Source organism: Amblyomma americanum, chromosome 7 (assembly GCF_052857255.1).
Source record: "Amblyomma americanum isolate KBUSLIRL-KWMA chromosome 7, ASM5285725v1, whole genome shotgun sequence".
Taxonomy (NCBI): Eukaryota; Metazoa; Arthropoda; class Arachnida; order Ixodida; family Ixodidae; genus Amblyomma; species Amblyomma americanum.
The window spans coordinates 55,042,340-55,055,977 of NC_135503.1; the positions used below are offsets into that span (position 1 = coordinate 55,042,340).

The window sequence follows — 13,638 nt, forward strand, 5'->3', positions numbered from 1 at the left end:
CGGCACACGGAAATCTTTTTTTATTGTTGAGTGCTAACTCAGTGTTACGGCTGAAGGCAGCATTCTGAGAGGCGTTGGTTGGAACACACATGGAGTTTATTGTGACATTCGAATGGCATGGCTGCTAGAGTGCGCCTACTTTATGCGTTCCTCACACGCTCCGATTCTTCATGCTTGTTGACGACAGCATTCATATGGATCTTGCACGCGAGAGCCAGGACTCTGAAGACAATACGCACTGATAGGTGCTGATTTCCTGCTCTCAACAAAGGAGGAGCCTACATTACTTATTGAATCGTGTTTTCCTTTCCTTTACAGCTTCTTCCTTTGGTACCCTTGAAAACTGACTGCTCAGCGGTGGTGGGGTCGTCTGCATGAGTGCAGTCTTCTTGGACTCTGATGTCCTGCTTGCCTCTACCATGACCATGTTCAGAAGTGTCTGTACGTACCCTAAAAAGAAATTTGAGAATGACATGAAGCAATGCTGCTTTGATAACAAGTAAAACCATTTGCACGTACCATATGTTGGTTGTTCCTTTACAGGGCAAGCAGTTGCTTTTCCTCCTGTGGCCTTTGGGTATTTCAAGTGCCAACGGGCTGCACCGTCCAGTCGGCAGGCTTGGCTTCGTGCAGTTTTCATTGTAATGCATGACGGCCAACTGGGTTGTGAAACAATGCTCAGTGATCAAGAGTACAGTAAGTCATTACATGTAACATTGCTTGTCTCTTGCGCAGGTCATATATTACGGCCTGTACACTGTCGCCCCATAATGTAACCATATTGGTACAGTGTAGCAAACTATGAATATGTGTGGAGTAGGAATTCTTGTGTATAACTAGTTGCCACCACAGGTGATTTGTTGTTTGAGAAACACTGTTATTATAATAAGGATGTTGACCTTTTGGTTATTTTTCAAAAATGTGAGAAATTTTGGTGAATGTTTATTTCAGAATGCAGCTAGTTTTTTTTCATTGGATCAAATATTCTTTCTTTTTCCGTAGCATAATAGAGTATTTCAGTATGCTCACAAGTGGTTCGAAGTATATCGACCTTTTTGCAAGCACACACATTCCATTCTGGTGCATTCAAAAGTATGGTTTTCTTCCACTCTGTCCGCGTCGTTGCGCTGTTTGCCACCAATATGGTTCTAGTCTTGCAACAAAAACAAAATATGGCGCTGTCGTTCTGAAATGCAAGCGGTCATATATTTCTAAAAACGTGGCTGCCTAAACACTGTTTACGTACTGCGCTTGGCTAACCAAATGGGTAAGGAATCATGCGGTGTCTCTATTGCTCACAGTGATGGAACTGCTGCTGGCCTCATGCGTATCCAAAATATATTTTCTTATCTACGGTCATGCATGCCTTAACATCAGTGTGTTTACATGGATATATGTAAACACACAAGCAAATTAGAGACTTGAGATGTTGAGATTTACCTTGCCTTCATACCAAGGTATGAGTACTGGCAGTTCTTTGGGGCAAAATGCAATAAGAGGCTATGAAACGTTTCCAGACCGTAAGTCTGGTGTTTAGTTGATAGCTTCGGCATGTCTGCCAATAGGACCTTTGAGGTAGCTATGTTGTTTAGCTTTTCAAATGCTTTAGATTCTGAAAAACGGGAGAGAGTGAAACAAATCAAAGTTGAGTAAGCAAATTGAGTACTCTTGGTGAATTCCTACTGGGCAGACAAGTCTCACATTGATCAAACAGTGAAGACTCGAAGTCAGATTGGAAAGGTTCTGCCTGGCTTTCTGCTCTTGGTAAACAACTTCGTGTCAATAGAGCAAGGATGGTACAATGGCATGGTTTGATGGCATAGAAAGAGTGAAAAAACATTCGTATGCAAAGCATAACATTATGTGAAAAATGCTGGGCTATTTATGTTAACGATCCTGCTTGACTCAGAGCAGTCACATACTGGTCAGAATAAATCAGTTCAACAATACCATTTCTGCTCAGACAGAAATAAGAGACTTGAGATAAAGATTAATGAATTGAGTTAAGAACATTTACACTATCTGAGGAAACAGCAACACGAAACGAGAGTGGGTGCAAAAAATTTTCTGAATTATTACGTTTGAGAAAAGGTTGAAATGCTCTTTGTTATCTTTTGATGACACATGTCAGCTCACTATAAGGAAGTCTAAGTGGTCTCCATTATGGTCTTTTTTCATAGATTTAGTTATTTAAAGACGTTAGAGCCCACAGTTAACAATGTACAAATTTTCTTTGATGGAAGAAATATTGAACACGAAGGAAGCACGTGTACAAGTTTTCATTTTGCCTCGTGTATTTTTTCACATAATGAGCATTGCCACCTTTCCCAGCTTTCGATTCTAGCAAAGTGTTCAAGCAGAGTGTTTCATTGCTTTCCAACATGTTAAATTTTCCTATATTTTTTCTGCTAGGCCTCTACTTACCCTCTTTGAGCCACATCCGGCACTCAGGCTTGTCATGGAGGCAGGCTGGAAACAGTGCATCATTGTGCACATGCACATCCCTAATGTGGTTGAGAAGCGATAACCATTTGGGAACAATGTGGTCGCTGTGCCCGTGGCTGGATGCAGCTGACCAGTATAGATGGTTCTGAATGGACTTAGCCCAAAGCTGCAGGTCCTTGCAATCACGCCTCTTAGATATGGCAGTCACTTTCTTGAAGACACCTAAAAGGCATAATGCAAGAGCTAATAATCAGTGTTCACATTTTAATACAAAACACACTGAACAGAAAACATAGCAAATGACGATATTCTCACCACAAAATGTGCTGCTTCAAAGTACCTTTTGCAACATGCCAAACGTCAAACTTGTGCTGGATGCCTGGTCTTTCTCTTCGCATGTGTGCCTTGATCTGAATATGTCGGTCTGTCACAAGAGCTTTCACAGTGATGCCTTGGTTTTCAAGAAATTGAAGGCCACGTTTGAGGCCTTCTAGTTCCATGTAGCAACTGCCTCCTACTTCATTGGACTGCAATATACAACATATAATTGTTTTTCTCATGATAGAAAATGCCAATATAGAGCAGAAACAAAAGTAGTCATAACTTCTGCAGCAGACGGCATTTAGCAGTATGGAGTTAAGAGGCCTTCCCAGAATGCTAAAGTAAAAGGAAAACAAACCTGTACAAGCTCGAAGTGCAGCAATTTGTTGTTTTGGACGTCCAACAAAGAATATGTGCCAAATTTAGCACTGAAGCCAGGTAAATCGGCTCGCCCATCCCCGGCAAGGGCGACTTCTTTGCCCCTGACATCCTTCAACAACTGCTCTTGCTGCTGCCTCCAAACCTTCAAAAAAAGATTTTTGAAAGCAGTGAGCACTTGCCGTGAAATCTTCAATAAGCATAACTTTTTCAAAACAACTGCTTACTCTGTCGATTGCAGGCCAAAGATGGATCTTCTGAATGTTGAAGAATGTTCTGTCGGTGACTACCTCAGCACCAATTGATGACAACAATCTCAAAGATGCAGTGGGGTTATTGCATGAAAATAAAAGGGCAGCACAAAATTTCAAGTTTAATACTGGCTGTTGTCTCACAACATCCCGATTTTTCCAGCACAGTTGGTGCCTTGAAAGACACCAAGCATGTATTTCAATCAGAGTTCCTTCGCAGCGAATTCCGCACGTGTGGCAAACTTGAAACAATGCTTTCAGGTGCTTTTTCTGAACTAAAACTATTCCTCTCTCAGAATCATCTATGGCCGACTGCTGATGCAAACATAGGTGCCCATCACAATTGTCACAGCTGAAAAAAAAGCAGGATTCTTATAGTGAAAACTTGTGAAGCAGTGGCATGGAGTTTATATTATTTGTGCCATCCCATAAGCTCCATAAAATGGTACCTCAAGCTAAAAGGTATGCAGCAGTAAGAATAGCAAAACATACTCGTGCCAGGAGTCACTGTCAGGGCTATAGTCGTCGTGATGTTCGGGCTCAGGCTCACAATCAGTAAGGCTGTCATCCTCTTCGTATGGCTCTACCATAAAATCCACTTGGGTAGCTACATCCACCAGGAAGCTCCCAACCTGGACACCTTAAAAGAAGGGAACATGTATTCAACTAAATATTTTAGAGCTCATTGTCATAATTTTCATTAAGAATAAAGAAGAGATCCATTCACTTTAAAATATTTTGAAGCTCACAACTACAACTAAAATATTAAAGTGAACATTCCATATGTGCTCGATATGAAGACATGCACAAAAAACATGACAAGATTACCCCACCGACTGAACCACCTTGAGACTGTGTCTGTGTTTTTTGTGATGTTTTCGGTGCTTTCACATTTGCTTGCAATCCTTTGCAGAGTGTTGGTGGCCGCACCACAACTTGGAAGCTTTTGTCAGTACTGTCAGGAACATTATTCGCAACATCATCTGCCTCTGCCACACTTTCTGCTACAAGTGCTTTGCTTGGGGATGGTGGTAGTGATGCGGCAGCTTCTTGAGGAGCTATGTTTTCGAGCAGCTGTTCAAGGACCTGAAAGAGCATGAAATGCGGGCAACACAAATGCAGGTTTATTATGAAAAGACACGCATGCGTCAAAATGCATGAAAACCACAGACAAAAGCTTTTCTTTCTTCAGTATTGATGACCTCATTGTCTTAGACCACATCTAAAGAATAGAAGCCTCGCAGAATTTACACAGGAATGCCCTTTTGTGCACTCTGTTCTTTTGCAGCCTGAAATATGTGACACTATATTCAAAAGAAGTTCTAACACTATGTTCAAAAGATGTCAAATTTATACCAGTTAAACAGCACAGGCTTGAATTGCTTGAATGTAAAGCACACAGAAAACTACTCCCATTGCACTGATGTGGTGCGATTTAAAGTACTGGAACATGAACATTTCAATAGATATATGGTAAGAGGGTGAATCAAAAACTCTGCCGAAAGGTGCCGATTCTACGCTGCACAGCTAAACTTTCAGTTACTGCAGTGCTGCTAGCACATATTCCAAACCAAAAAAAATTGGTGGACGCCAAGGCTTAAAAAGTGGGACGAGACAGCGTGTTGCAGTGTTACGAAGGAGTCGACTGAACGCCATCACCTGTTCGGCGCGACGCCTTGACCGTTGGACAATTTATGGAAAGGAAAGGACGCCTGTCTCACATATCTCGGTGGACACCCGAAAGTAATATTTCCGACGCGCGGTGCCGGCAACTACAACTACTACTACTACGACACCGACGGCGTTTCGACCGAACGAGAGATACGCTGTTACGTAAAATTGCCCCGCCGCGATAGCTCACTGGTTATGGCCCTGGGGTGCCGGTTTCTAGCACGCTGATTTCGATGAAGGGGGACCTGACCCGGCCGTGGCAGCCGCATTTCAGTTTTGGGAAATGCATGATGTAAAAGCGGGTAGGCGAGCCCTTCGCTACTGCGTCCTTCATATGGCTACACACGGCCAAGTGCCCGCATCGTTCCCAAGCTTCGATGATAGTCACTGTCGCGGAAATGGTCGGAGCACAACACAGTTGCTTTCGTAGGCACGAAGTTTTTCCTTTTCACGGCAGTGACCCACCGCGCAGAGTTTCCTGTCCTTTGGGAACGTGTGGAACACCACGTCGTCTCGGCCGCCAGTGTTCGCGCAACCGAACGCTGCGCAAAACGAAGGCATGACTGCGACTAGTCGCTGCACGCAATCGGCACAGACGCCCGAACCAGAGAAAGTAATCGGCACTGGCAGATGATTGCGTTGATCCGTCGTTCACCAAAGCGCAGGCCGAAAAGGAGCAAGCAAAGCGGGACGGCCGGTCGGCCGACTACCCGTGAATGGCGTCACTTCCGCCAGTTCCCCTTTTCTGCCGTCCCCCCATTCGGCGCTTCCGGAAGCGAAGAGGGCGTGTCGGCGGCGGGTTTTTAATAAGCGATTGCGGCTCATTTTGCGAACAGAATCGAGAAAAAATTTACACACATGATTTTCAAGGTCCCTTCTTCCCAACCACACCGTTTCATGCGATTTGAAAACCGTTTCAGCTTCCCTTTAAGGAAGAGAACTCAAGCCTGATGCGCCTCGGCACAAACCCGTGGACCTGTTCGCGGTGCCGCAAGAGGCCACCACGGTGGGGAAACGCAACACTACAGCAAACATCACATTCAAACAAAGCACTACAATTGGGAACCAACGAGTCGGCTACATCAGGGTGCTGTTTTCGCACGTGCCGCCTCCGTGCACTTTCAAACGTGAACGCAGCATTGCACACCGGACACAGATACTTATCTTGTTCAGCGGAGCCCGCAGCAAGGCATTCCGCGCTGCTTGAACTTTGGTTTTCCATCTTGGCGATGGAAAGAGCAGCCGGTTAAGAGAAAATCTGCTCAGGGAGATCGTTCGGTGACCAGCTAGGATCAATGGCGATGAGCCAAGGCTATAGTGAACTAGAACTATCCTAGTGGCACGAACGGAAGGGCGCGGGCGTGCCGTTTGGCGTAGAAACCACCAGGTGGCGCCACTGCAACTTTTTCTAGCGGCGTCGTCGCTGGAGCTTGTGTGTGTTTCTTCGAGTCGTTGTTACAGTGTGGTTCCCTAATACGCCTGTAGTCAATAAACATGCATGTCATTTGCTTCAACTAGCTTCAACGTAACTTCATAGGCACCTTTTTTCCCCCGCCGTGACCCTTTGAGCATTTCGGCGATGATGAAAAACCGCGTCGTCGTATACCGTCTGCTAGCGAGAACGGGCGTCGGGCAATGAGAGAGGCTCACGGATTTGACGGTGGATGTTAGTTGTCTAGATGCATCTTTTATCAGGCTGATATTGTTTCGTTCATGATTGAACTGCGCGAAAGAAACGGGGACCAAGAAGAAACACGTACACACACACAGCGCAGACTTCCAACTTTTAATTCGAAAAACGCCTCGAGCATTCCTTTTATGCACACCTATTCACCACATGACACAGCCAGGAACCAACACAGCAGATAAGTTTAACAATTCGAAACACGCCTCGAGCATTCCTTTTGTGCACACCTAATCACCAAATGACACAGCCAAGAACCAACACAGCAGATAAGTTTAACAATTGGGTAGATCCGAACTAGGGAACCAATCTAAAAAAAACAATTTGTAAGCGTGCGCATGCATGCCTAAACACACTTGTTACCTAGATAAGAGGAGAGAGGAGGAGGCAAGTGAACACCTGACATTGAAACTAAATGACACACGGCCGAACCATATAATACGAGCAAAAGAAAAAAAAACTTAGTAAGCAAAAAGCGATGTGACATGAGACTAACAGTAACAACAGTAAACGATGAAGGTGCAAAGACTAAAAAATAATCGAAAGGGCATAAAAGCGAAACCATATGAATGATACAAAACCAGAATACCAACGAGGTTAAAACCGAGAGTGAAAATGGAAACAACAAAAAACAAAGGTAAAAGCGACGCGATGATGAATAAAAAGCTAAAACCGGGCTAAAACGTAAAAAGGAAGGAAACAACAAGTAACAAGAGTAAAGGTGCAGCGTTACAAAGGACAGTCTAAAGTTTTACCTTCAAAAAACGAGATTTCGTCATTTGAAAGCAGAATGGATGGAGTGCTCACGAAATTGTTAGTATTCTTTGCGATTAAGAAGGCCTCAATTATTTCTCTTTCTGCCTTTGTTCTAGCTGTAGCGAGGAACTTAGTACTTTCTAGAAACGGGTGGCAATCACTTTTTTTGCACTTCTTGCAATGTAAGGCTAAATTTCCTCCTGAATTGGTAGACAGGTTGCGAACGTGTTCAGCCGCCCTCTCGTTAAAACATCGCCCAGTTTGGCCGATGTACGTCTTCCCACAGGATAAAGGGACCTGATAGATAACTGCTGTGGTACAGTCTGTGTACTTAAGGCTGTGATTTAAGGTGCATTTTTGCAGGTTTAACGTCCTAAAGCAACTCAGACTATTAGGGACGCCGTAGCGGAGGACTCAGGAATTTTCGATCACCCGGGTTCTATAACGTGCATTGACATCGCACAGTACACGGGCCTCTAGCATATCGCCTCCATCAAAATGCGATCGGCGCGGCCGGGATCGAACCGGTGTCTTTTGGGTCAGCATCCGAGCACCATAACCACCGGGCCACCGCGGCGACTTTATTATAGAGAATTGCACCCCTCATTCATCTGTCCGCGCGCCTACGTGTGATCTAGTCTTACGGAAATCAGTTTTTTTTTCCTGAGACGGCTAAGCGGCCTCAGAAACGCATTTTCAGAAAATTTTACCCATGACTGAAAATATTTCCACCCCAATTTTCGGAAAATTTTACTTGCAGTGTATGCATGACATAAGCCAGGTTGATAATACACGAGAGGCGAGCATTATACTTTTATTGGCAAGTGCGGACATGTAAAAGAAAAACTGAAGAAAATATTGATTTAATGGCAGGCACATTATTGGCGTAACCATCCTAAATTAGGTTACATAGAAATTTCATCCGTGGAAACAAGGCTGGCCTTGCAGCTACCCTAACAGGGTGCTTCGCAAATCTAAGTGCATCGACTCATTTTCAGATACTTAGAAGCTTAACGGTTCCGGTTGTTGCTGCTATTGATGCTTTTCATAAAAAAGTGAAGGCGGGTTGTTATGTAAAAAGCAGTGAGTTCGGCTGCAACATTCTCGCAGTGGTCAGGACAGCCAAGTCTGAGCTGTTTTTGCCTTAACCACATCTACAATATCAATTATACTGTCTGCATGTAGTTCTAGGAGGCTAAAACATGTGAACGCATTTTCTAGGTGAGCTACAAATTTGTACAGGGCGGCAGAGGGATACAGAAGACCACCATTGTCTTTCATGCGAGTGAACTGGGCTAGGTTTAAGTTCCCAGCCGCCTCTTTGGTCAACAAAAGCAAATTGAGGCAGCTTTCACAGTTTGTCTTCAGGACGCATTTCCTGGCCACATAACCGGCTATATAAAATATTAGCCGGCTGTCACTTGATGGCACAGTGCAAGTGGAATGGTCTGGGGGTAATTTCGGGAGCACTGCATTTGCTGCATCTATGTTGCCTGCATCTAGCAGTTTATCAACAAGTTCCTGCCTGCTACTATGGGAGCTTTGCTGGCCAGCATCTGCATCCAATAGGGAACTGAGGATGCCAGGCTCGCAGTTTCCCGTGGAAACAGAGTGCGCAAGGTTGTTGAATGTAAGGCAGTTCACAGTAACTATGAATTGCTGTGGTGTTGGGTGGGTATTGCACCCAGAAGACTGGCGCAAAATTCCAAAAAGATGTTCAACTGGATCCTGGCTTAGCCTACTGGTCATCAGGTAGTTGAAGCCTGCACGTTCTGTTAAGTACTCAAACAGTGACAGCACACTAGACAGTGCAACACGTAGTCCTGTAGCTGTGGACTGGCTTTAAAAGCCCTCCTTTCCATTAGTGTGTTTTTCCCATGCACTCAGGAGCAACAAAAATGAGCAAAGCTTTTCAACAGATGGAGAATTGGGATGCAGAGCCTAGGTAGTGAAGCGAGATGTCGTCACATGGATCAGATCACGGATGGTCCTGAAACAGAAATAAGTTGCTTAGCACAAATCAGGAAACAATACACAACAACGAGACTGTCTTATGGTCGTTACGATGGAAAAGTTTTCAGCAGCAAAGAAATAAGTTTTGCTACTCACTCAAAAAAATGGAGAGTAGCCAAAATGTTCCAGCAGGTCTCTTCAATATCAGCCCTGTGCAGCTGCAGCCCCTTAACGACTTTGTCACTGAAGAGTTGAAAGGCTAGAGACACCCTCTGAACCTCAAAACTGTTGGGATTTGTGTGGCTAGATGTGATCCCGTACAGGGCTTGTAATGCAACATTTTTGCCATCAAGAGCAATGGCTCTGCGGACACTTTTCAGTGACACCTGAAATGTAAAAAAAAAAATGTTACATAGTTGTTCTCTTCCTAGTAAAAAATAATGTGGTTCAACCTGTGTACATCACTTACACGACCCTCTGGCAGCAAGTAGTCGGAAGCCAGCAAGCCATTGCGCAGGCACTTTATCAAGTGAGGGAAGTCCGACAGAAAATAGAGCCGACGTTCTGGATCCATGGGATGTGGTGCACCGCACTTCGTGCTTGTTGGAGATGTGCGGACGCCCATCATATTCCACATCTTCCTATTCCAGGTGGCTCCGTCAGACGTGATAAAGTCGACTTTCAAACCTGCCTTTTCTGACAAAATCACAGCTTCCAGCATTATTTTTGTGAGTAGAGCTCCTTTTATGTTTCCTTTCGTGGCAAATGCTGCGAGCACTTGAGTCCACTTGCCAACAAATGGGATAAACATAACAACCATCCCATGGTCACAGACAGTGTGTTTATCTTCTTCTAATGTAAAAGGGCCAAGATCTACAAAACCTTCGATGTGACCCGTCGTAGTGACCGACAAGTGTTCAGACAACTTCATTTCATCTACAATGAGACCTCCATGTCTCCTGAACTCATCCATTGAGCTAGTCTTTTCGCCCAGCACGTCAAGTACTTTCATGTTGAAACCAAAGCCTGTCTTGTATGACTTTAGGTACTTCCTCAGAGTTGTTTTGCTGGGGATGGCAAGTATTTTTTCTTTTCTAAGGTGCTCATACAGTGCGGGGCTCTTCATTTTCATCATCAGACACTCAAGCACCCACTCGTTTGAATACCTCATGCCATTTGTAGTTTTACGTTGCGAAGCTTTAAAAACATGATGCACTGCCTCACGCTGTTTGGCTGGAAGGCTTGCTATTCTCTCATTAAAGCCGTCTTCGGAAATCCTTGCATTTTTTGCCTCCATTGCTGCCAGCTGATCCTGCATGGCTGATGCACAGTTTCGAAGTCGTGCTGCCTTTTGTTTTTCCAGTTTTAGTCGCTTAGTAGTAACTTTTTTTTTAGATACATGAAGCCTCGGTTTTGAGGTACGCGACTTTCTACTAAGAAGGCACTTTCGTGTGGACTTGCACTCTTCACAAACTGCACCTAAAAAAAAAACTCTGTGTACATGTATATGTATGACTTAGATGTGAAATATTGGAACAGAGATGCCAAAAGCAATAAAGGTTGCAATGTACAAATTACCTTGTGAGGAAACCTTTCCCAGGCACCTTGTGCTGGAGACAAAACCTCCAAATGTGGCTGATGCAGACCGTAGCTTCGGTGTTAGAATGTGCGACATGCCCCTAAACTCCACACTTGTCATGTCCCCTCTGCAGGAGTGCTGGCATCAGCTTCTCGCAGAACACGATTTGCGGCAGTGAGTGAATCAATAGTGAAGTCTCCACACAAGGCACCCCAAAGAAACATTTGCGCAGACACTTTGTCCTCATATGTGCAGAATAGCACGGATTTCTCGTGAAGAATTTCAAGTTTGGTGTCTCTTCGTATCGATGTTGTTGCGAAGAGCACGCTGGCGTCACTGTCGCAATTTAGCTGGCACCAGATTTTTGAGGGAAGCATCACTCCTCGAAGCATGTTAACTCTGAAGGGCTCGCACTCGGTGGGGCCTGCAGCTTCATTTAGAGCGTTCAGCTCGGAAATCGAAACATCTGTTAAAGGCTGACGTAGCGCTTCCTGCGCGACATCTGCACTTTCATTCTGTGCGTCCTGTCGTGGCTTCTTGCTGGGCACCGAAACGCTTGCTGTTGCTGGCCTTCTTTCTGGCCTCTGTTTCGCTCTTCGGACAGAAAGGTAAGACGGACAGTCAGGCAGGAGGGTAGGCACCGCACCATGTGCCAGTGACGGCTTCCCACGGGGAAGTCGCACTTCGGAGCCATTTATGATGTGTATGTAGTCCCGTAATATGCACTCGGGCTCAAAGTGGCGCTCACAGACCGCTGAAGACTCAGTGAAAGGTTTGTCATCTCTTCGCAGATTGCGCTCCCACTTCTTCCTAAGTTCGTCGTCCGTGGGAGCGGCGAACAAAGACGCCTTAGGAGCTCCTGGATAACCGCTCCGACAGCCCGGAGCAAAGCAATGGGAGTCCGTCTTCCTTTTCGGCATCGTGCCTCTCTGTAGTGCCTTTATAGCACGAACTTCACAAAAGCAAGACGATTTTTCTCCGGATCACTCACACTTTACAGCTCGAGGAGCCACGCAGAAACGTAGAACGCAGATAAAACACTTCGGTTCAGCCAGTTCAGCGCCCGGAGAGCCGTTCCGCATGTGAGAAGCAGCACGGCAGTGGCAACGCGGGGCTAGAAAAAGGCGCAGTAGCGCCCCTTGCGGCGAGGAGAGGCGTTTTGCCTCAGCCGCTGCGCTGCCGCGCGCCTCCGTTCGCGCCACTAGATAGGTATTCTAGTTCACTATAGCCAAGGCCTTGACAAGGCAATTGAGCATGGTCACGTGGTAAACGCATTTTACCACCGCGCCGACGGTAAATGTAATTAAACTATAGTCTAAAAAAATAGCTAAATGTTTAAATAAGGCTGAAATAAGGTTTAAAAGTTTATAATTAGGCACGTTCGTGGAAGCTTATTTTTCAGCAAAACACAACAGGCACAAAAAAAATCAGGACGACTAGGGATATTCCGACTGAGCCGAACCTAGGTAGGGTCCCTAGAAATACTTGCTAGTCTGTCGTTCGTGCGAAGCTCTCTACGGAACCGGTTGGCCGCGCCTCGGATGAATGCGCAGGGGGCGCTGCACACATTCGGAACGTCGTGCCTGCAGGGGCGGTCGTGCCGTGGCTGCGGAAGCGATGCGCGCTGCTTCTTGGCCGCGAGCCCATAATACTGGTGTTTTTTTGCCTATTCCATGAACGCTGACTGGCGTATGTGTTCGTGTGTGTGTTCATAAGGACGTGTCATCGCGTCATGTCTAGACAACGTGACAAGCGCCACATCTTGCCAGCTCAATGCTCCATGCATTGAGCATTTGTAGGCAAATGGTTTAACGCACCTGAGGGTCGGGTGCACGCTCAAACCGATACGAGAAGCTAGGAAAATGGACAGCCAGAGTGTTTCGATTAAAGCCATGCCGAAGATCACCAGCATGCACCTGAATCACAATTCTTTTGAGAAAATGGGAGTTGCTCCAGCATTCCAGATATTTGGTGATGATATGATTAGAGATCTTTTTATTTATCGCACCCAGTTAGGACGCTCTTATGAGTTCGTGGAAGGCACTGAATCTTTTGCAAAAAGAATGAATAAGCTTATTAGTATAATGACGTGAAAGACATAAGAGCGCAAACTGGCAACACGGACGAGGAAGGGAACAGGACGAGCGCTGCACTTTCAACAGGGTTTATTCAGGGAAGAGCGTATATATAGCCTCTGACCTTATCCATGTTCTTAATCTCAATTTGGCAAACATCTACCTTGTTTCTTGAGGCATATCTGTGAAAGGTAGATGTTTGCCAAATTGAGATTAAGAACTTGGATAAGGTCAGAGGCTATATATACGCTCTTCCCTGAATAAACCCTGTTGAAAGTGCAGCGCTCGTCCTGTTCCCTTCCTCGTCCGTGTTGCCAGTTTGCGCTCTTATGTCTTTCACGAATATGCACCAACAAGCCCAGTTGCAAGTACTTTTTAGTATAATGACTGCGCGTGTGCCAAAGGCAGCGTTATACCCGCAGTCACCAAACTTTTTTTAACCGTGTTCCTTGAACACTTCACAAAGTGGGAAATTCATGCAAAGGCCACAATGCAAAATTTGATAATGCTGGCTTACTGTATCCG

The 13,638-nt window shown here is 45.3% G+C and overlaps 1 protein-coding gene across 1 annotated transcript; it reads right to left on the bottom strand.

Moving 5' to 3' along the window:
• Positions 1–1,436: 1,436 nt before the first annotated feature.
• Positions 1,437–3,985, bottom strand: LOC144097699 (uncharacterized). The gene is made up of 6 exons (XM_077630344.1): positions 3,888–3,985; positions 3,372–3,570; positions 3,125–3,289; positions 2,786–2,972; positions 2,425–2,667; positions 1,437–1,612 (listed from the first exon to the last, which is right to left on the bottom strand). The coding sequence occupies exons 1-6, from the start codon at positions 3,983–3,985 to the stop codon at positions 1,437–1,439; spliced, it is 1,068 nt and encodes a 355-aa protein (XP_077486470.1).
• Between the last annotated feature and the right edge of the window lie 9,653 nt (positions 3,986–13,638).

Bases quoted from the DNA above. Each gene is read 5' to 3' on its own strand.
- LOC144097699 (XM_077630344.1), bottom strand. From the start codon at position 3,985: ATGGTAGAGCCATACGAAGAGGATGACAGCCTTACTGATTGTGAGCCT. The intron at 2,973-3,124 runs GTTTGTTTTCCT...TGTATATTGCAG, and splicing joins TGCACTTCGAGCTTGTACAG to TCCAATGAAGTAGGAGGCAG. The intron at 2,668-2,785 runs GTACTTTGAAGC...TATGCCTTTTAG, and splicing joins CGTTTGGCATGTTGCAAAAG to GTGTCTTCAAGAAAGTGACT.